This window comes from Tripterygium wilfordii, chromosome 13 (genome assembly GCF_013401445.1).
Source record: "Tripterygium wilfordii isolate XIE 37 chromosome 13, ASM1340144v1, whole genome shotgun sequence".
Taxonomy (NCBI): domain Eukaryota; kingdom Viridiplantae; phylum Streptophyta; class Magnoliopsida; order Celastrales; family Celastraceae; genus Tripterygium; species Tripterygium wilfordii.
In genome coordinates, this window is record NC_052244.1 from 15,054,345 (window position 1) to 15,077,670 (window position 23,326).

The 23,326-nt window shown below is 36.6% G+C and overlaps 2 protein-coding genes and 1 non-coding gene across 7 annotated transcripts; 1 reads left to right on the top strand and 2 right to left on the bottom strand.

Annotated features, from left to right (window-relative positions):
- Positions 1-1,146: 1,146 nt before the first annotated feature.
- LOC120013072 (transcriptional corepressor LEUNIG_HOMOLOG-like) lies at positions 1,147-11,250 on the bottom strand. 4 transcript variants are annotated; one of them, XM_038864707.1, is made up of 18 exons: positions 10,948-11,250; positions 10,743-10,799; positions 10,555-10,652; positions 9,328-9,437; positions 8,949-9,229; positions 8,795-8,867; positions 8,598-8,709; positions 7,023-7,072; positions 6,657-6,935; positions 6,442-6,513; positions 5,946-6,173; positions 5,146-5,275; positions 4,957-5,066; positions 3,609-3,758; positions 2,797-2,952; positions 2,575-2,712; positions 2,244-2,441; positions 1,147-1,761 (listed from the first exon to the last, which is right to left on the bottom strand). In XM_038864707.1, exons 2-18 carry the CDS (start codon positions 10,772-10,774, stop codon positions 1,618-1,620), a joined length of 2,361 nt encoding a protein of 786 aa, XP_038720635.1. In that variant the 5' UTR covers positions 10,775-10,799; positions 10,948-11,250; the 3' UTR covers positions 1,147-1,617. The 4 variants fall into 4 exon arrangements, with proteins under 4 accessions (XP_038720635.1, XP_038720637.1, XP_038720634.1 ...); XM_038864709.1 differs by having other exon boundaries at positions 8,846-8,867; positions 10,743-10,802; XM_038864706.1 differs by having other exon boundaries at positions 10,743-10,802.
- A 2,589-nt stretch (positions 11,251-13,839) lies between these two features.
- TRNAE-UUC lies at positions 13,840-13,911 on the bottom strand. Its single transcript has one exon. It is a non-coding gene; the product is annotated as a tRNA-Glu (tRNA).
- A 1,074-nt stretch (positions 13,912-14,985) lies between these two features.
- LOC120013600 (ubiquinone biosynthesis monooxygenase COQ6, mitochondrial) lies at positions 14,986-22,762 on the top strand. 2 transcript variants are annotated; one of them, XM_038865464.1, is made up of 10 exons: positions 14,986-15,234; positions 15,790-15,904; positions 16,260-16,347; positions 17,336-17,479; positions 18,489-18,547; positions 19,147-19,214; positions 19,307-19,358; positions 20,251-20,424; positions 20,555-21,154; positions 22,357-22,762. In XM_038865464.1, exons 1-10 carry the CDS (start codon positions 15,227-15,229, stop codon positions 22,570-22,572), a joined length of 1,524 nt encoding a protein of 507 aa, XP_038721392.1. In that variant the 5' UTR covers positions 14,986-15,226; the 3' UTR covers positions 22,573-22,762. The 2 variants fall into 2 exon arrangements, with proteins under 2 accessions (XP_038721392.1, XP_038721393.1); XM_038865465.1 differs by lacking the exons at positions 14,986-15,234; positions 16,260-16,347 and having other exon boundaries at positions 22,357-22,572.
- The last annotated feature ends 564 nt before the right edge of the window (positions 22,763-23,326 follow it).

The following is a 23,326-nucleotide window of genomic DNA, read 5'->3' on the forward strand; positions in this document are numbered from 1 at the left end:
GTGTGTGTGTGTGTGTGTGTGTGTGTGTGTGTGTGTGTGTGTGTGTGTGTGTGTGTGTGTGTGTGTGTGTGTGTGGGATGGATAGTTTGTGACTTCAATAACACCTGGTGGCAGTGGATCAAAATGGGAAAGTCATTAAGATTTTGGGGGGAAGTGTACCTCAAAAGAAAGGATTAGTACCCTAAAAATGGGTCAAAGTAGGTGAGTTTGTATTAGAGCACTAGTACTAAAAAATGGTGTAATTTTCCTTTCATTACACTATTTGTGAAAAGTGGGGTGCAATCGCATTGCGCCATCAGAGTTTGGGTTATGAAGGGGCTAGTTGGTGTCATTGTATGCATTTTGTGTAGGCCTGATATGAGGTCATATGGACCCAATTGGTACAAAATCATTGTGTTCTGAATTGAAGCTAGTACTACTCTTCCAACTTCTTTATGTAAGCAGTCTTTTACTTCTTTTCACTAGAGTTCAAGTTCCACCAGCTGACCAGAGGCATCAACCCCTCATGGATTTTCCATGTGTTTGTTTGGTTGTTTATTAGTTATTACGTAGGCTCGATGATATACCCGGTGCACACCCAAAGGTAATATATATATATATATATATATATATATATAATATTTGTATCTGCAAAAATTGTACATATAGGCTACGGCCCTAAGTTGATATTGGTGCGAGTCAAGATTAAATATAGTGGGTGGTGTCATCTGACGAAAATGTCTCATTCAGTGAACCGCCTACAAAAACAATGATCTTTGAAGCTTTGAAATGATTAATTGGACCCAAGTCTGGATGGAATGATTAATACTATATGTCTCTATATGACGAACCAACTTCAAAATACCTATGCCGTTCGTAAAATTCGAGAAAATGTGAAAGGACTGTAGGGATGAAAGAGAGTCGGGCTGCACCAGGCTTCAACAAGCCCTAGATTCGGTCCTATTATTTATGAGTCTGCCCAAGTTCGATACGGCCTCAAAAACCTAGGTAGTGTTGGAATATATATTCTAACACATGAAGGGGAGTGGTGAGTATATATATATATATATGATATGAAACGGTTGAATGACAAAGTAATTAATCTTAATAACTCTATAGCTACACATATGCTTTTGATTTGTTCTATCAGTTGGCTACAACACTGTCTTACTTAAAATCTTCCTGTTTTATAAACAACAACCAGCATTTTCACAACAGTTCATGCAAGAAACCTTTAAAGATGCTCATTCAGTTCAAACTACAATAATTTCTCTGGTAAGGCCTTCCAATAGCTAAATTGGTCTATGTACATAATCTTCCAACAAAGAAATTCTCAACTCAAATATGGCAATCAAGTACCAGAGCCTCTTAATACACACACACCCTCATTATCTTTGGAGCATTATGCATAATCAACTTCAGCAACTCAAGAAATGCGACATAACCAAACCGTCAATTTTCCATTTTGGAACATTGTGCTCCCCCTTATTGCATGATAAAGAAAGTAACTAATGAAAATGAGAAGAGTCAAGAATTGAATCTGATGGTGGTTGAGCATTACTTACCCACGCCTAAAACTTGGAGGGAGGGTCGGAAGACTAGACACTGCGGAATTTGGAGCAACAAAAGGCAGCAAACTCATTTCCAGATCTTAACAGATTTGTCGTGACTCGCAGAGGCAACCATGCCCGTTAATGGTGACTGTGCCAGAGCTGCTATCACGCATTCATGCGCTGGAACTGTCAGGAACTTGTTGTCAGCCATGCTCCACACCTCCAATGACTGTAAATTTACCAAACAAGGAAAGGAAAGAATAAATAGTATTTATAAGTATGTTAGAGATCAGAATAGTTGACATCAGAAAGTTTCACAAAGTATTGCCCAGTTGTTTATCCCATGAGAGTAAAACAAGACTCCCGATTTGTCTGGACAAAATGGGGGCAAAAAGATGTCTAATATATTGTTTACCACAAAATATGGAACTGACACCAAAATTATCAGTTAGATTCAAACAAAACAATTATTCTTAGAATGACCTCTGACATATGCAAGAGTACAAAGGATTTAACGAATTGACTCAAAATCAAGTATTTATCATTGGTTGTGCTCTAGGATGTAGTCACAATGATCAATTTCACCTCCGTTGGAACACCAAAATGGAAATCAAGAAAGAGAAAACAGTATAAAAGACTGTTCCAAAGAGGGGGGGGGGGGGAAATCTGACAGCCGAAATGTATAGTTAGAACATCAAATGCTACTCTCACCTGGTAGCCCCCTATTACCAAAAGAGAGGAATAGCTTGGATGGAAAACACATGAATGGAATTTGTTTCCACTGGCATTAACTTCATGGACACAGTCTCCTGAGGTCAATGACCAAACTTTGACACATTCTTGACTAACAGATGCCAAATAATCTCCATTTGCGTCCCAGCAAATGGAATTAACCTGTGAGGAATGGCCCTGAGAAAGAAAAAAGTTATATGGTCTACTTAGTAAATCAAGACAAAAAATAATGCCCTCAAACATAACAGTGAGCGAGGGGTGGTGATTGGTTGTTTCAAACTTCTTCTGAACCTTACAAAAAGACTCGTACCCTTAGTGTGAGCGTCTGTCTATCAGTCTCAACATCAAAGATGCCCACAACATTCTCTGCTGCGGCAGCCAGTAGGTGTCCAAGTCTGGGTTGAAATCTCACTTGTGCAGTAGCTCCCTGATTCACCAAGGAAAGTGCCTTTTAGAATAGATAAGAATTAGAGTTACTTCGAAATCAGGAGCAAAGAAGAAACCAAAGTAACAAGCAAGTTTCAATGCTAACCTTTGATATGCGGGTGCAAGAATACTGACTGATACTCCAGAAGCGAATCTCATTGTTACCATCACAAGAGCAGAAAAGATCATTCTTGTTGGGATGGAAGTCCAGTGACATCACATGTGATGTATGTCCTGTATATGTCTGCAACGAATACCTTGGCTGCAAAAATAACTTTGTAAGTAATCATAATTTGGGGACCAAGAAGGACAAGTGGACTTAGCACTCGTGACTGACAAAGTAAATGCAATTCCCCAAGTTGGGCATCTCAAACGCAACAAAGGATCAGCAGTGTTGGCATAAACCCATCCCACAACATATGTAACAATAATAAGACTATAAGTAAAAAGTAAGACCAATGTCAAAAGAAACAAAATGCAAGCAGTCAAGCATCACGGTTAGATCATGATAATTTGGTGCATCAGGGCAATTTATTATTTTATTTTATTATCTTGTCAAGGTAGGATTACCACCAATTGAAGATAAGTTGTAAGAAAACCATTTAAGATGGCATGGGCATGTACAACGTAGAGATAGCGGCGAAGCGGTGGAGAGAATCGAGAGAATTTGTATAGGAGAGAGTAGGAAGAGAATGGGAAGACATAAAAAGACATGGCTTGAAATAGTAAGAAAGATTAAGGATTCACTAGGAGTTGAAGAAAATATGATCCTAAATAGAAAGGACTGGCGGAAACGAATAAATGTAGTGGATTCTTTGATTTTCTCATCATGTAGCTGACTCCAAACTTTTGGAATTAAGGCTCGGATGATGATGATGAACAATGGCTAAGAATTAAACAACTGGAGTAAAAACTTACCTCTGCAGCATCCCAGAGTCGTACACTTGCATCAAACGACGATGTTGCAAGTTGAGTTGAATTTGGTCTGAAACGAACATCAGTGATTATATGAGTATGTTCTTCTTGAGTGAACTCAGTTTGCAGAGTTTCCATGTTCCAAATAACCACCTAGTGACATAAAAACCATTAGCATACTCATACTTACTTGCAAAAATTTGATCATTTAGGCTTTCAAAATTGTTTTCGCTGATAGAAATTAACATATTCCCAAACAAGAACTGCAGGAAAAAGAAAAAAAAAACTGCTGAACCCAAAACAGTTTCACACTCAAGCTTAACTATAATTAAACCTACATGTCCCTGTTCATAAAATAAAATTACAATGACCTGTTGATTCTGTGTTAGAAGACTGGACAATGGGATACACTTCCAGGGCACAAGCCAGATGTGATTCAAATACATTGCAGCAATATTATATTAGGTGCAGAAGATAGTAGTAGCCTTTAGTATAAGGATCCAACGAATTTTCTTCTTAAAATTATTTTTCAAATATCAAGCTTTCAGTTGAAAAGTAACTGAAAGTATTTCTGCTCCTATTGTAGTATGCATGAGAAGCTTCTGCTAATTGGCATGTAACAACAGAAACAATTTCTTCCTTTCCATCTTAAAGAAATATAGACTGTAGATCAAACCGGCTTAAATCAAGAAAATTAATACCATATCTTGCTTACCTGACCATTCTATAATTAAGTATGGAATCATCATCCATGTATTTATAACCAATTATTGCAAGACATACAAATAGATGCACATAATGCAGAATGAATGTATTCCTATGTTTAATTTCTTTTCAACGAATATCAAAAAGGATATATTGAATGTCCTCTGTGAAAAAAAAACACATCCATCATCTACAGCCTCACCCTGCATTACAGAGCTACTGTTTAACGGTTTGAACTTGTGGCACCTAGCCCCTAGGTTGCACTGAAGCAACTTGACTACTAAACCACCATTTGTCCTTCCTCTTTACCAAAGATTAGCTAAGATGTCCCAAAGTGTATTAAATGAGATCACCCAAAACTAATCACAACATGCATTCTGTAATTGTCTTGCGGTGTGCAAGCAAGACCTTCTACATGCAGAAACCAGAGTAGCCAGTTGACTTAAGTTGCATGAAGAAGAGCAAAAAAGAGGGCAGCAAATCAAATATAAGGGTGGTTGTGTGTTACGAATACATTAATCAATATGAAATCAACAACTAAGAATTACGGAAAGAAACTAGGAAGCACGTAAAAAGAAATTAAAAACTAGTTTTGCATTTATCTTCTAACATGAAATTTGTCATTGCCTGCTGTGGCTCATTGTACCTTCTTTTCATGCCCAGCACTAGCCAATAACTTCCCATCTGTAGAGAAATGACAGCAGACAACTTTACCATTGCTTTTACGTATAGAACCAACTTCGCTGAAGCTAAAACCTGAAATGGATAGAAGATGACAAAAGCTGTGGTCAATTAGAAGTTTAGAACACAAAATTTCTAGGCGGATAGTGGTTACCCTTTGAGGCTTCAGCATTATATTCAGATGGGTTGCCAAACACATCCCTTCCATCACCATCATCATGTGAGAGAAAAGATTCCACATTATCGTCCAAGGAACCAACATCTGCAAAATGTTCCAAGTCTTCCTGCAATTATAGAATATATCATGATCTCCGCACTGAATGGTAGTATTCACTGAGGCTAAATAGAATCTGTGAGGCGTAAAATCCAAAGCAACGAATTCAATATTTGAATTGGACAGATGATCAATGCTAGTAGCAACCCAATGGATCTAGTGTGTAACTCATTGACCATGCAGTGGAATCTTTATCCTTAAGTGTTGGTTTTTGAATAAAACGAACAAGAAAAGTTTGGGTTTTCGAACAAAACGAACAAGAACATGGGCTATCCTGGAGTTAATTTTACAAATCACAATTCTTACAACACTAACCACCATATGTCATTAAAAAAGACTGATAAGAATATCACTATCAAATGATTAGGAGCACCATTGAAATTGAAATTAATGAATAAGAAAACGCTTTAATCAAGCTGAAAAAATTCTCATACATTTGCATAAACAGTGCTTACTTATCAAATTTTTGTGGTAATAGTTATTATGTAAAGACTAATTGACCACCCACCTTTCCAAAATTTAAGATCCCAAGTGAGACCAGCTAATTTTTGGGTCTCTAAGCTTGACTTGGAGATACATACATCCTTTTAAGATTTATCATTAACTGTGATTGCTTCAGGTATTTTTCGTGTCTCTAGAGTCTAGGTAATTAGGCTACAAATTTGCAACTGTATACATACCAGATTTGTTGATGATGCAAGAGCAGCAGCTCCATCAGCAGCAAACATCATTGAACCTTTTGACATGTTACTGCCATGCTGCAAATTGCCAGCGATAGCAACACCATCCCCAGGAGTATGAGTCGATGGAGTAGATGGTTGAGAGTTCTGAGAAGGACCTACTGTGTTTCCTGTACCAGTACTAGTAGCTGGTCCTGATGATGAAGCTCCCTTCCGTTTTCGGTTATTCTAATACATCATAAGCATGAAATAGTCATTATGTCTGCAACCACTACTGAGTAATCAAGAACCTCTCACTTTACTGGCTTATTCATTTTCTTTTTAATTGTAGCTACAACAGTATTCAAACATGTACCGCCTAAGTTCTAAGAAGAGAACATTGAATTCCATACAAAGTTTATTTTTAATTGGCAAAAAGAAAAAAAAAGAAGAAGAAGAAGAAAGAAGAAGAAGAAGACTCCATATCCTTTTAATAAATGAATCAAGTAAATAGAACCTTTTGCGACTGTTGCTGTTGTAAAGGGTCTTGTTGTTGAGAGGATGATTGTAGCATATGCGGCGCGTTCATCTGCTCAAAGCCAAAATTACCCCAAAGTTACTTCGCAAGGTAAAAAGGTAAGCACCTCTCATGCACAAGGCTTCTGTAGTGGGCGGGTTAGGGACATGTATAATGTATGCAAACCTTACTCCCACATAATATGGGAAATTTACCTTTGATGAAGTTGATTGCATTGGAGAACCTATAGATCCGTCATTTACATTTGGTTGGCTGTCTTTTGCATTCAAAGTACCCCTAGGCAATCCCCTAAACCTTCCGGCATTCATATCTCCATAGACTGGTGAACTACCTAGATTATTTTGTCCCTGGGCCTGTGCTAAAAGCTGCTGCTGCTGTTGCTGTGGCAAAAGCTGAAACTGGCTGGTGCCTTGTAATTGTAGAAATGGCCTTTGAACTTGCGCTCCCAAAGTTGGCCTAATTTGTTCAATGCCCTGCAGGATTCAGCAAAAGCTTTAATTATTAAGAACAAAGTACGGTTTGGAAAATTTTCAAGGACAGGTAAGTTCATTTTAACATACAGTTAAAGGCCACCCTTTCAATGGAAGTCCGCCAGATCCGGGGCTCAATCCTGGAGAAAAATTGATAATAATATTTATTTCAAATGGACCTTAAAATAACATCACAAGGTCAGAACTGAATGGCATAACTTTTTTTTGGCAACTCTTACCGTGCAAAACAATTATATTCAAAACAAGAAACTCATTTGCCAGGCAATTCCCACAATGCTATTTATAGTAGATAGTTAAGTACCAAGGCAAGGGCAGGTTCACTGGTTCTTCTATGTGGTTAGGAAGGAATGAAGAAAAAAAATAAGAGAATTTGCTCCATGAGATGATCTAGGCCTATTCTAGTTCATAAATGATATGAAACTTTTATTACCAAACACCGAGCTCGAAGCCACACTTAAGTCCTGCTTTTTCCTCACAAAAACAGGACAGTGAGTTAATACTCTTAGGCATTGAATGTTCCTATTTTTAACATATTAATAGCATGTAATATAAGGAAAAAATTCCAGCAAAAGTAGAAATCACAGATTACACCATCATAGGTTTATACTTAAAGAGATAAAGACGCCAGAACTTGAACAAGCACTTTCTCAAACTCTGTTATTGGGCCCAAATTCCATTGCCTCAACAAAATCCTTTCTTGGATCAATGATAAGGTTGCTCAATCGCATAATAATGGGATTTTCAGGTTTGATGAAGAACAACAGAGACCATACATGTAAAGAATTAAAATAAAGCTTGAGCTCAAGTTAAGTCCTGAAAGAAAAGTTAACAAGCAGCCCTGTTCATCTACGCCCTGATTTAAAACAGAGGACCCTACTTCAGGAAATCTAACAAGTGATTTAAAAGACATTATAGCATGGAACACAGGAACAGATAAACTTAAATATACTCATGTTCAATCTCAGGATGATCTCCTTGATTGAGAGTAGAATCTCTAAACTCCATCATACTGCATCAAGAATAAGTGTCAACCAAAGAAGCTGTGGCTTTTACCATTCCACCAATGACAAGAATTGAGCAAAGAACAGAAATTCAATTGGAACCAGCTAGGGATCCCTTGGTCCCATTGAAATGGCATTTACTTAACTTTAACTGGAAATGAAATAATCAGACCAAGAAAATGCTTGACCATCTTTTGTCAGTCGTCCAAGTGAACTCCTTCGACAACTTGAGTAAGCTGACCCAGCCATACGGCTGGAAGTTCTTCAATTTTCTGATCCAAAAGGACAATCTATATCGCTAATGCCTACCATAAAGTTACTGAAAATATCTATGAGAAGTGTGCACTGATACGCTTTACAAAACAGAACTTGTTAACATGCATGACGGCCTCTTTTATGAGGGTCATACATCCTCTACAGACTGGTTAATTTTATACCAATGGCGGGATCATCAAAACTTCCCAAAGCCTAAAATGTTGATAGCATCTGCATGAATTGCAAAATTCAGTCCTAAAAAATAAATTACTTTGCTCACAGTTACTGATCAGAAGGCCACCACCTTCACAGCAACTTTCCCATCATAATCTTTACTCTCTAAACAGACAAGACACTTACAGGCTCTAAACAGGGCATAGCAAGTTACCTGTACTTCCAATCCCAGGTTTTGATTGCATGATTCCCTGCCCATAAATTGAGGAAGGATCCATAGGCAAAGATCTATTTGTGGTACCCAAGTTCACTTCACCTTTAATGTCCTAGAAAAAGCAATCTGAGACTCAATTGCAAAGAAAAATAAAATGAATGATAATGCAATGTAATGAGATGTTATATAGCGGTTACAGTGGTCTGTTGAGTAGATTGCATTTGTTGCAATGCTGCAGTCACACTTACAGGATTTCCTTGGACCAACTTACTGTTGGCACAAAAAAGAAGAAGTTAAGACCCTCAAAGAAGTTAAATCAGCAAATACAGAGAGTAATGCGCGTAAATTTACCCAGGATGGCTTCCTGCAGATTTTAGAAGGGCCATCCTAGCATCTAGTAGCGGTTGAGATGTATCAAAATCCACTGAATTAGAGTGTTTCATGCGGTCCTCATACATCTTTGCAGCCAATGCACTGGCATTTGACTGGCTCAGCATTCCATCATAATTAACAGCATTTAAGGGACCACCCAGGTTTGGATGATTAGGATCCCTTCGCTGAAACTGAGCTTGACGCATTAATTGCAGCTGTTGCATTTGCAGTTGCTGCTCTTTAGCTTTGATTTGTTGTGCCTGCATATCAACAACATGAAAAGATAAAAGGAGAGAAAACCGATGTACGTTCCATGTCAGGACATCAACTATGCAATGGCTATAAACTACAATGCCACCTCAATGTAAGCAGCTGCAGACTCTGAATGTTTATCATTTGTCCTCGTAATAAAAATGTCCCAAAAGACAGACCACCATTCAAAAAGGAAACCCCCTGGAGCATCAATTGCTGCATATATAAAAATTAGTTATAGATACATCAAACATGTTAAAAAGACTGTCTGTAATCAAATTTGTGGGGATTGGGGATTGTGTGGGTGGTTCGCACATAGCCTGTTTAGTTTGAACTTCCTGCTTGGGAACTCGGTAGTCGTTCGCTAAGCTTCCTAGGACACTGGTTGAGCTATTGAACCCTTCTACGCAATTAGAAGAGCGCGGAATTTTACCTACCTCAAATGGATGGATCTGGGATTGATTGTGTAACCGAGCAGAGAGAACCCGGGGCGGGCAGGAAGATAGGCTAGGCGGAGTAGTCGCTCTGGAGCAGGTTCTTCGACTGGATCAATGCATGTATGAATCCTAAAAAAATCCCGAAGGTCTAGTCTAGAAAAAACCCCGATTTTGTTGGGTTACCTTTTTGGTAGGAAAGGCGATCACAGGACAGACTGTCCGTAATCAAATTTGTGGGGATAGGCGGTTGTGTGGGTGTGGAAGTAGGGGGTGTGAGTTGAACATGATTGGGAAAATCATGAGAGGTGTTGGAATGTTGGGTAAACCTCCAAAAAACTCTTAGGAAGAGCTTTCTCCAACACAACTAACTGAGTGCTGGGAGGCTTCAGAAAACCTGCACCCTTAAAAATCACCCTTAATCCTTTATCCTCCCAAACAAGGTTTTAACCCAACCCTCTATTATCCTCTTCTTCCTCCCAAACACGGTTATAACCCACGAATACCTTTTTGAAAGGAAAAAAAAAATCTCACTTCTAAAAAGCTTTCAGACTTGTCAACCCACCTCCCCCACCGCACTCTTTCTCCCAGTTAAGCTATCTAAAACAGATCCTTCCATTTAAATAACTTAGTACTGCTGGAAAAATAGGAGTGAAAACAGTCTACAGCACAAAGTAACAAATTGACATCATAACTCATTCAATTTTCATTTATTTGATGCAAAAGCTAGCAAATTGATGTTAACGGCATTCAATTTGCATTACTAATCAATTACTACCATCATTCCATATACCGCAAAGACAAATTCACCATATCTTTTGAGCATGCATGGATTGTTATGCATATCTTTTGAGCTTTCAATTTTATCAACTTGCAATAACTAGAGTCATTCGTATTACCAACTGGATCTGGGGAGACTTTCCCTTCGTTCATGAAGGACTTTGCAGTGTTGTGCAATTTTTTCTTCACTAAGTAATCATAAATGTATACATCAAGCCTGCGCAATAAATCAAACAACAGACACAGTAAATTTACGTCTAAGAAAAGTAATCAAAAAGGCAACCAAGAAAAGAAGTAGAAGAATTACATCTTATCAGCTTCCCAATTACTTTGTGCCATGGATTCAGCTCAAAAACCAAACGAACTGCTGATAATTCCACAAATGAAATATCAATTTCTCAATGAGAATCTCAATTACTATAATCACTGATTCCTCAAATGATAATAGGATAAGCAAATACAATCATTCATATATGACTAAATTGTAACTGCATTGATAAGAACTAGCTTACCGCCTGCAATTTCAATGGATCAAACCTTGCATTAATAATATCGGTCTTCTTGCGTCGACGATCACCAAATTAAAACATAAAAACAAAAACTTATATTACTTTTTTACCCATAATTCTATCGGAGATGTTCAATTCTCTTCAGAGAGGAACATATAGCAAAAATTAGGGTTTGTGATCGGGGGATTTGGGTCATCGAACAGCACTGGAGGATAATCACAATTCACTAGAGGGGAGTTTTTGCTATGTTCCGAAGCTGAGGTACTGAGACCGAAGCAAAGAGGCTCGTTGTCCTAAGTTTTGGAGCTCTGGTGCAGGCCTGAAATTTGGATGATTAGCTGATGGAATATTAGCCGTCAGATTTTACAGAGTGAAGATCGTAGGGTGTGTATAATTGGAACAATAAACTTGTTTTGAGACAAAATAGGAATGTGTAATTATTATCTTTCTAATTAGGTTTAAATTGAGTAAACCCGAACCTGGCCGGATGAGATTAATATATGCAGCCAGGTTGGGGTTCATAATTTTTGTCTCATATATATAAGTTTTTTTTACCAAAATGACATTTTAAATAAAATTAATACTGATTTGTCACTCAAAATAATTATTTACCAATGCAGCACTTGAGGTTGTTTGAAACATTCAAATAGTGTCATTAGTGTTATTTTTGAAAAAAAAAATAGTAAAATACAATGACGTTGTTTGAAACACCGGCATTAACTTTTTATGTTAATGACGCTGGATTTGTTTGACAAATAATTTTGTTTGTAGCATATATGATGGCGTATATGTTGATAGCAAATATGCTGGTTATAAATGGTAGCATATTTGTTGTTAATGTGCTATGACAAATCAAGAATGGGAGTATCATACATTTTAGCTTAAATAGAATTTGTATTTAAAGAATTGTTAAATAATTAAACTCTATATGTAAAATTGTATTTTTATTTTAATACGTTTGTGCTTAATGAAATATTAATGGTTAGCTTAAAGATTTAATGGTATAATTAATTTATTGAAGTTCTCATTGGTCTAATCTTGCATTAGGGATTTATTGTAATTAACTCTTTTAACAATCATGGTTATTTGATCAAGTTTTGTTCGATTTTCAAGCACATATAAAGTAGCAGAATTTCAAGACGTAGCTACGGTTTGAGATGGTTGCTATGAACCTTCTTCCCAACTGGTATTCCAATTGTTAAATTGAACGCACATGGATTTCATGTACATCATGTGGAAAATATGGAGCCCACAAATTCACTCTGCGCGTACAACTCATAAACTAGGATTAATGGAATTGTAAATGTTGAGATCTTTATCATTTTTCGAAATATATAAAAGTTGTAAAGATAAACATAACATCGGGATCGATGTGTAGAAACAAAAGATATCCATGGCTTATTCATAAATAACTTAATTTATTTCACAATACAAATTATTTCAAATCTTTTGTCCGACTAATTAGCAGCTTGCCCATGTTCTCGTTGATGAGTTCAGACATTTTCCATCTTCGTCTTCATCTAGTACAAGGAAAGAGAACACCCAATAAGTACATTTGATTGTGTTAGGAAATAGATAATTCTTCTATTTAACAAAAAAAATTACATTTGAATTTTTGAAGAAAATTGAGAGAAAAATAATTAGGGCAGTAAGAAATTATCGGGGAAAAAAAGATGGAACGGTTAAACGACAAAATAACCAAATAATCCGATTAATCGACCGATTAGTCGATTAATTTTTTATCAAAAAATCGAAAAAAAAAAAACATTTAGAACCGATTGTTTACACCCCTAAAACAATCAATTATAATATGAATCCAACATATATAAAGGGATTATATACCTTGACATCCAACAGTGCATTGGTTTGTTTTCTGTGACAAGCAGCCATGCACTCATGGCATTTTTCTATAGTCGCTGCAAATCGGCACAAAGGGAGGCAAAATCGCACACAACCAGGACCTTGGGCTAAGGAATTTTCCACAAACATTCCTAATATCAAACAGGCAATCAAAACTAATGCATAGTTTTTCTTTGACTCCATTGTAGATATTATATGGAGAGGAACTAGGAAGTGTGCCCTTATATATATATATATATATATATATATATATATAACTTGTCAACAGTACTTAGGAAAATTTATATTATTATGTAAATTAAGAATTAGTTTGAAGATGGAATGATTCTTTATAGAAGATTTTATGCCAATTTTTGAAATTGGAAATTAATTTTTAACATTTTTAAAGATGGAAACGTATTAAAGTGGTGAAATTTGTATTATAGTATTAGCTATTAATTTTATACATATACTATCATGGTATGTCGGAGTTGTCTTGACACTAAATGTGGAAATGAATTTCCTAGGCTGCTATTACGGCGTTAGGTGTAACTTTGTTGGTTTGTACCATTTTTCAAAAATAAAATAAAAGGAAATGAACATTAATAGTAATAGAAAAAAGTTAAATTTATAGTCCATCCAGATTTAATTTATATAACAAGAATTGGTAATTCTAACAAATTGTCAAAAATAACATTTAGTAGGTAAATTTATTGTAGTTTAAAGGAAATTTTAGGCACATAGCAATTATAAATATAAATTAAATTCATTGAGCAAATTCATGTATCATAATGTATTTAATGTATCAAATTAATCAAGATGAATCTGAAAAAACAAGTTTTATTTGTTTACACATTTTCCATACACATATCATATTCATTGGCCAAATTCATGTATCAAAAACTAATATGTCTCCAAATATAAATTTTATTTGTTTACATATTTTCATAATCAAATTCATGTATCAAAAAGAAAAAAGATTAATGCATTTGTGATCGAGCTTATATGTATTAATTTGTGACAAAATTTAAAAATATAGGAAAAATAACTCAAAAGTTCCGTTGCCGGGAATCGAACCCGGGTCTCCTGGGTGAAAGCCAGATATCCTAACCGCTGGACGACAACGGATTTTGAAGACAACAAGTGGTTTATTTATTTCTAACTATTTTCAATACAGGTGTGTAAATATTGAATTTCTTTGTGCCAGTGACTCATTTCTTGCATGGAAAATAGAAAATGACTAGGTAGATGCCCAAGCGTTACTGCGGGCTCTATTTTATCAAACTAGGCCAATAAAGGGTCAGAATAATCGTGTAAAGAACTTTGATTTTTTTTTCCAGACACAAACAAAACTACAACAAAGGGGAAATACCAAAACAATGATGAAGAGGATCATGTTTGGTATCCAACAAAAGCTACACAATGAAAGAGAGTGACTGAGAATGTTGCCAAAAAGATTCTTAGCCGCTGCTCATTTGACGAGACCATCCGTCCAAGCTTTTGGACGCTTGCTAACCTTTGAGATACTCCAATTCGGGATCCCACGCAAGCCAACCCTGATATTATCAATCAAATTCACAATCAAAGCATCACCCTCTAATTTAACCTATTGGAACTTAAAATCTAAACACATATGAATCCCCAATTGAAGGCCCATCGCCTCTTCCACCATGGGATCCATCTTCGGACCGGTGTAAATCGGAGCAAATAACACCTCACCTGAAGAAGAGCGAGCTATGGTTGCAACTGAAGTACAATTTTACCTTTACTTTGATTGCTTGAAGTGTGTTGTGATATACAAAGTGCTATGAATAATCTTTTAAGACTTGTTTTGAATGCTTTGGTGGTTGGAGAGAATGAGAAAGATAGAAACATAATGACGAGGATCTTTAGGCATAATAGGATTATGGGGATTTCAACAGCGGTTGATATCTCAATTATCCCAATTGAGTCACTGGTATCTCAATCATCCAAATTAAGTCATTGGTATCTCAATCATGTAGCTGTTGAGTTATATGCATAAGATTTCATGTACATAACGTATGTGAGATATGTAGAACTCACGAATTTACTTGGACAATTGTCCATCAGATCCGACAGCTGAGATAATTGATATATTAATTGTTGTGATTTTTATCATTAAAAAAAAAAACCTTCATGTGCTTTACATTACATGGGCCTTTCCCTTATTGGACCGACTGAATGCTCTAAGCCTCGCATATTCCTAACCTCTCGTCTTTACGAAAGCACCTGCTATCCTCCTTCCAATACCATTGCTGCGTTCCACAAGCTTGATGCGGGGTCCATCTCTTCTGAAGCTGCTCACAAGAGCTTATGGAAAATCGCTGATCTGGAGCGATTTGTGATTCGCAATCGCTGAACGTTCCGTTGGCTGTTTGAGCCTTTTTTTCAGTCTCAATCGCACTCTCCGAGCTCGTGAACAATGAATAGGTACGCATTTTGTATTAATTGCTCCATTCACGCTTCGTTTAGTTTTGTGTAAATAGAAGTTAAAATTTGGGAGAAATTAATCCAAAAATGTAGAGAGGATAAGTTGAAGCTATGCACACAGGCTGTTTGAAATATTGTCTCAGTAATTCCATGGCTTTGGATATCTGGTATTCTGTTTTCTTTCTGTAGTAAGAGAGGAGAGAATGTACTGTTCAAAAATTATAAGGTCAAGTACTCTAAATGAGAGAAGCATGCATAAGCTATCCAGCTTGTTTTATTGTGGTCATTTGTTATGTGTGGATCAACAGTTTCTTTCAAATTTGGTTAACCTGCAATGTTTTTGTTGGTATGTTAACATTTGTTTGATATATTGAATGCGAGTTAGAAAATTCCTGTAAAACTGTGTGCAAATGTATTGCTTTTGTTCCTTTGGATGGTCCGCAAATACTTATATTTCTGGAATAGCAACTGTATAATTATTTTGATTTGTTCTTTCTGCCTTTTATGTGCAAATATGGTGTGTTTATGTTTGAAAGAATTTTCTTATGCAAACAGGGTGATCAGAAGAAAATTTTCTGCAAATGCACATCTATTGAGATCTCTTGGAAAAGCTTTCTGTAGTGATGCAGCTGGAAGAGCATCTAGTGTTAATCATGGCCAACCTATCTCGGTAATAATCTTCATTTTTTTATGGTAGGTGTAGAATTTTTTTTCTGGGATGTATAATTCTGTGCGAAAATATTGTTTATTTTTTTATTTTAAAATTGTTCTTGGCAGCCTTAAGGCAGCTGATGATAAGCTTGGCCATTTAAATCAGTGTTGCTTGTTACCATAGACAACTAGATAGGACTTTAAGGATGACCTCTAGCCTGGATGGCAGAGGCCCCTCACCGCTACCCAAAAGGGCAGGGTTCGAGTCTCCCCACCCCACTGTATACTTGCCTATAAAAAGAACTAGATTGGACTTTACTGAGTGCTATCAGTTGTTTTTGAACCCAATCAATTTCTTTTCTGCAACATTGCAGGAGAAGGAAAATAAGCAGAACTCCGGCCAGCATGACATTGCTATTGTTGGGGGAGGCATGGTTGGCATGGCTCTAGCTTGTTCTTTGGGTCAGTAATATATTGGTTTCATTAAGTGTTAATATTGCCTTGTACGATCGAGTTATTGATTATAAGATCCCCTTTTGCACAGGTTAGAAATTTTCTTGACTTTTCTTGTTCTTCTTTCTGAAGAATGATGTGCTTGGCACATCTTGCCTTGAAATATTTCCTATGCTAGGATCTTTCCGTTTGTCACATGCATAGATCTTAGTAAGCTGTTATTCAATAGTGGATGGTATCTTACTTCTATTTTAGTTCCATGTATGGATTAATACTGTATTAATGATTTCCAATTATTTTAACATTTCTCATGCTATAAAAATGTAATGGGTAAGTATGTTTATTAGGTGCGCTGTGAAACATTATGCACTAATTAGGATCATATTACACCAAGTGTGAAACTCGCGATGATTGCCCACTTTGTGACTTGGTCAAGACCTATTTTTTGCCTGTCCACCATTGGATTACATGTGTCATGTGTGTAGTTAAGTGGTCGTCCTCTCAAAGCTTCTGTCCTTAAGGAAAGTGGTTTATGGATCTGATACTCATCAATTGTACCTCAATGCCATATAGTGGGCATGTGTAACAGGTACATGGAGAATGCATGCCTAGTGGTGGGATTGACAATATCTGCTTAAAGTCAATGAGAGCCGTAACTATTATTTTTATTCATAATCTGTATTAGAATCATGGCTCAAGTGAAATTTAAACTAGTTAATGCCATTAACTAGTTTAAACTTAATGCAAGAAGATCATGGTAGTGAAAACGTAAGATCGGATTGGAATCAGAGAAGGGGTGTAAAATCGGAATCGCAAAATTGAATTGTAAAATGGAGGTTGGGTATACATATCTTGCAAGAGATATATTGTGTATGCTGGTTCCAGATATCATTTGGACTAGTTAATTTTAGAGGATTTCCTTCTGAAAAAGAAAACCTAATTTCAGAATACTTCTGACCTAGAAAACCTAATTATCACGTTTATTGTGTTCTTGCAGCAAGAATGCCATTGACAAAGCATTTGAATGTCGCCATTATTGATGGCAATCCTACATTAGGGCGTAGAGAGTGCATCAAGAGAGAAGATCCTCCTGATCCAAGGGTCAGTACGGTCACTCCTGCAACCATATCTCTTTTTAAAGGTATCAAGAGTAGCACAATTATCCTTCCTCCCCCCCTTTTTTTTTTGCTTTTCTTTTTCTTCGTGCGCTTATTTACATGTTGTCCATTAATCATATACATGAAGAGAGTGCATCTTCATTTCTGAGCTTATATCAAAGAGTGCTCTCAGAAGAAATTTTAATGCATAAGATTTTAAATTGATTTTTTTTTGAGAATGAAATCATCAGTTGGTAAATATTGTTGATCAGCTTAAGTGTAGTGACTGGCCGTTATTGCTTACAAAAATTTATGTGCTGGTACTTGGGGTGCTGGAAAACAACTGCAGACAAATAAGTGATAGACTCATAGAAGGCTTATCATTCCCCTAAGACATAGGGTTCAATGAACCCCAGTCAGACCAAAAGTTCAACCAAATTGATGTTATATCACTCTGCCTTGGTTCAATTATGAAAAATCCTGATAAACCCACACAAAGCAATCCAAACCAAACCATTGAGTTATATAAGTATTTTAATCTTTTTATCTAATTGTTGATATTATTACACGTGCTCAATTAAGCTAACATGCGCCGAAACAATTAAGGAGAAACTCATCCCTAAAAAATGAGAGGACCTAATTGATCTAAACAAGATAAGTTCGAAAGGTTTATATCTTTAGGTTGATCACAATCATTTGTTTTGTTTTTTTACTTCCTAGCCTTATGGTACCAAACCATTAAGGTGTACATAGCATCACGTGAATATCAACATCTATAAATAGTCCTGATCTAGTTTTTGATATCATACGTTGGCATGTTATTTCATTTTGCAAATTAATGGCTCCATCTAAGTAAGGAATTTTATGTCATGTTTCTGTTGTGCATGCAGTTCATTTTTCTCCTTTTGTTATAGAGGTATATGATGAACCCGAGGCTCCTCATTTGTTGGAACCTTAAACCTAAATTGCATTCTGTTTAGAAAATCCAGCAATGGGCATTTAAGATATTTATTGGACTTTCTGTGATATATACTTCAAATAAAAACATTGCAGATATTGGTGCTTGGCAGTATGTCCAACAGCATCGGCATGCATACTTTGATATGATGCAGGTGATGATCAATTCCCTTCTCCTCTCATATCTGTTATATCTCTTGTTTACAATTTATAATTAGTTTTATAGACTACTGAACTGAATTATATGGGGTGTATGAGGCTTTTGTTGGATTCAACGTTCTACTGCGTGCTTATGATTTCACGATGGAGATGCAAGTATGCCAAAATCAGATACTTAACATTGCCAAAACCCTCTCTTTCCCCAAGATTGAATCTAGATCTCCAATTTCCCCAACCCTAAATCATCAAAATCACTTTTAGGAATGTAAATTGAGATCTTTCCTGCATCATTTTATCCTCTAATCCTTACTTATTAATTGTTTAAGAAGATGCATATAGAGGAAGTGTGGATTTATAGTGGTAAATACAGCTTAAGGGGCAAGAATTGTGGCCCCCCCAGGTGCAGACGAGTTGGCCAGGGTGAATGCTTCTAGCTTGGAGGCCCTGGTTCGAGTCTCCTTGGCAAGAAAGCACCAGTGATTTTACTGATGTTTGGGGCGAGGGGTGCTTAAGTGTTGGAGGTTCACTTGGTCAAAGCCTCAAAGCGCAGGGTTTCCCTTAATTAGGTACTGCATTTTGTTTTGATCTTTTGTAGGTTTGGGATTACACTGGCTTAGGATACACAAGATACGCTGCCAGAGATGTAAATAAAGAATTTCTAGGGTAAGCAAACATGTGCGAGAGATGATGAATATAAGCTTTTGTATTCTGGTCTTATTAATGGCATATGTGCTGATATCGAGCTTTTGATTCAGATGCGTGGTGGAGAATAAGGTGCTTCATAGTTCTCTATTCTCGTGTATGCAGGTATTTTCCTCTGCAATGTCGTAATTCATAAAAATGTTTAAAAAGGCTACAAGTTTTTTGTCGTCTTATTAAATTCAGTGTTTGATTAGACATCATATTATCTTTACATATCTATATTACGTTCTTTGGGTCTTCAAATTGTGCTAAAAACATCAGCCCCATCCTAATCCTCTGCTGTCCAGGGTCCAAAGATAAATCATGAAATCAATGTAGAACAATAATTAAATTGCTTAGTACCCCGTCAAAGAATAACTAAATGAATATATTTAAAATAAGACATTAACTTCTTAATATGTAGTTAGGCTCTTAATCATTTGTGCATATTAATTAGTCTTATGTGATGTTATTTTTTAACTCTCCCTCCCCTCCTGTCTCCCTTTTTTCTTCTTCTGGAGCAATGCAGTAGTGAATTTCTTTTATTTTTTTGAATGGGAAAAAGTGAAATTCATTTTTATGCAATTAATACTCGCTTGTCCTGTACTCACCATAGATAGATCTTCCCTGTCCACCACATATTATGTGGGGGTAAGGTCTGCGTGAATTTTGCCTATCTGTGACCCCGTCCAAAACAGGGTGTTATGTAGATTTGGTGATAAGTTTAAGCATTTACGTCTTTTAGTTTCATTTTTCTTTTGATGCAAGTGCAAATATGAAATAAAGTTACTGAGTTACAAACCTGATCAAAACTGAATAACGTGGTTATTCTAAAAACAGTAAACTAAACTGATCAAAAGCAGTGATGTTCTTTTGGTTTGGGGTTTGTACTATGATTAGGCTTGAGTTGGTTCCTGCAAAATCTATCAAGTTGTTTGGTTTTATTAGATCCAAGGTGCACAGAAGGCCACAGTAAAGCTGGTAAAATTTATGAAATCAATATGTTAAATGAGTGCAGGATACAGATTTCCAGAACACAATATACCCTTCCAGATTAACTTCAATGGCTTTACCTCCAAGCTCTTCATCTGCAGAGACGGACAATGTCTCATCAGTGACTCCATCGTCCAAACAAGGTCATTCAGCAAAGCTGGAATTAAGTGATGGCAGTAGCTTGTATGCGAAGTTGGTGGTTAGTTCACTACATCTACATGTGAATGAAATTACTATGCTTCTTTTAAGATAATGGGATGAGAATCATGAGATTATCGTACTGTTTTTCAACAGTAACAACTGATTTACTTGCATGATGGTGACCTCAGGTTGGAGCCGATGGGGCCAAGTCTCGAGTCAGGGAGCTTGGAGGATTTAAAACAACTGGATGGAAATATTCTCAGAGTGCAGTCATCTGTACAGTTGAACTTGCAATAGAAAGTCATTGTGCATGGCAGCGGTTTCTTCCTACTGGTCCAATTGCGCTTCTACCAATGGGGGACAAGTTTAGCAACATCGTTTGGACTATGAATCCAGAAGAGTCATCGACTTTTAAATCGATGAGCGAGGATGATTTTGTTAAAGCTGTCAATAATGCTCTGGATTATGGATATGGTCCTCATCCTAAATCAGGCTTATTAAGTAGTGAAGGCGTGCTCCCTTGGCGTAGAGGAGATCTAACAACATCTGCTAATGAGTGCTTTGGAGTTCCACCCAAGGTTGTCAAGTTGGCATCTGCAAGAATGGCATTTCCATTGTCTCTCATGCATGCTAATCAGTATGCATCCAAGCGTGTTGTTCTAGTTGGCGATGCAGCACATACTGTTCACCCTTTGGCTGGTCAAGGAGTCAATTTAGGCTTTGGAGATGCATTTACTCTGTCAAGAATCATTGCTGAGGGAATTGCGGTAGGCATTGACGTTGGTGAGGTAAGTCATCTTTTGAGAATCTTTTTTCATCCTTGCACTAGAATTTTTTACCGTCACATATCTGCTGTTTGTACTTTGTAATTATTGTTATTGCAAGATATTTTATAGACATGCTAATTTTCTGTGGAAGGCATCTTTGAAACGAAATGAAGGGTTCATATGCTTATTCTTTATAGGCTTTGTGGTCCTTTTCTCTTGTGAGCTTTTCACCAGATACACATGAACCATAAATTCAAGTATTTTCTTTACCAACATATGTGACAGGTAAACGACAAGGATTGGAATTGTTTCATTTAAGAATGCTTAACAGAAATCATCCATTCAAGCTACCCTCGCCACTACAGAATTTATCACCACCATTATTAATTTATTATAGTCGGTAAGACACTAGAGTAGGAGATGAAATTCATTTGGATTTTTTCCAAAAGGAAAATTTGACCAACTCCTTTAGGCTCATAAATGGTGGTTGACTCGAGAACTTGAATTCTGTCACCATGAATTGAGGTAGTAAAGGAAAGCATGCCTTTAGTTAATCCATGTCCCTTTGGCTTAAGTAAAAGAAAGGAAAATAAAATACGTAAAAAGAGAGGAAGGGTAGATGGCATCCCCTAGGTTTGATATCCTTGAGCATGTAATAGTATTCAAATCACGGGAGAAAAGGCTCAATTCTCCTATATTTTATTATAAAGTACTGATGAGTGATGAAAGGTTGGAAGATTGGAAGAGTACAGATGATTAGTCTGAACTTTGGTGGCTGGCTTACTACATATACTTTTTCTCTATGAATTTACTTCTATTTTTTTCTTGCATGCATGAGGGGATGAGCCCTGGCACTGTGGAAAGGTTGCTTAATTGTGATCTCAGTGACAAGTATAGCCCACTGAAACATCTTAATTGCAATCTGAAGGTTACCTTGTGAATGCTGTAGTATATTGTTTTCGGATGTGGTATGCAGTTGGTCATACAACTCCAATTTAACATATTTCGCCAGCTACATTGTACGTAGACTGTAGTTGTGTGGTAAATTCTGAATTGGAGGATATTCAGCGTCATGGCGTTGCCTTGCTCATATCTGTGCATATTTATTGCTATTACAGCCATAAAATTACACTACACAGTTATGCTATTTCTTATCTTGAGAATTTTGTTTTTAAGTGTTACGCTTTCAAGTGCATTTCATGGATCGGTTTAATTTTATGCAGATATCGCTATTGAAAAAATATGAAGCAGAAAGGAAACCAGCCAATGTTACAATGATGGCAATCCTTGATGGCTTTCAAAAAGCATATTCTGTTGATTTTGGACCTCTAAATATTTTACGAGCTGCCGCTTTCCATGGAGCACAATATATTCCCCAGCTTAAAAGGAGTATCATTTCATATGCATCAGGAGAACAGAGACTGCCACTGTTTTTTTAATGCCAAAGTTGTCGACCTGAATAGAAGGGTGAGTGCAAACTTCAAACTATTAGATTTTGTAGATTGGTAATTAGTTATTATGGTTGAAAAGACATATGTACTATTGACTTGTTGCATGGTGAAAATGTGGTAATCATATGTCAAAATAATGTCTGATATTATATTTAGATTTAACAATTTTCTTAGTACATTATAAACATCTCAATACATTTTCTCCCAAAATTAGTAGGAGCGAGAAACTCTTGTTCCCTCGTTTTGCCAATTCTATTTAGTTAACTGGTTGACCTGTGCCTGCAGCGCATGTAGGGTTCTAGCTTTGCTGCAAAGGAAGCGAACCGCAGTTTCTTTAAATTTATCGAGGTGTGACTGCGTCTTCGTTTTGGCTGATTTCTATACCTAAATATACTGGTGGATTGATTTTTCCTCTGAGAACTGGGCTTAGATACCATCAATGAAAAGCACGCATGTATGCCCGTTAAATCATGTCATTCTTTCCCTTTATAAGTTTTCCCCTTCATCCCTTCCTTCAAAACTCCCAAGAACACCCTTACCATGTTCTGAATTCAAAGAAACTAGAATAAACAAGCGAATCGTAATGTGATCTGGTAATGGGCTAAGATTATTAATGTAATAACAAAATTCAATGTAATTAAATGACGTAATCTTGTTATGGACGGTTATGGAAGAGATTGTTAGGGATATATAGAGTTTTCATTGTTTTTGATACTAAATCAAAACCGTGCTCCAAACAACG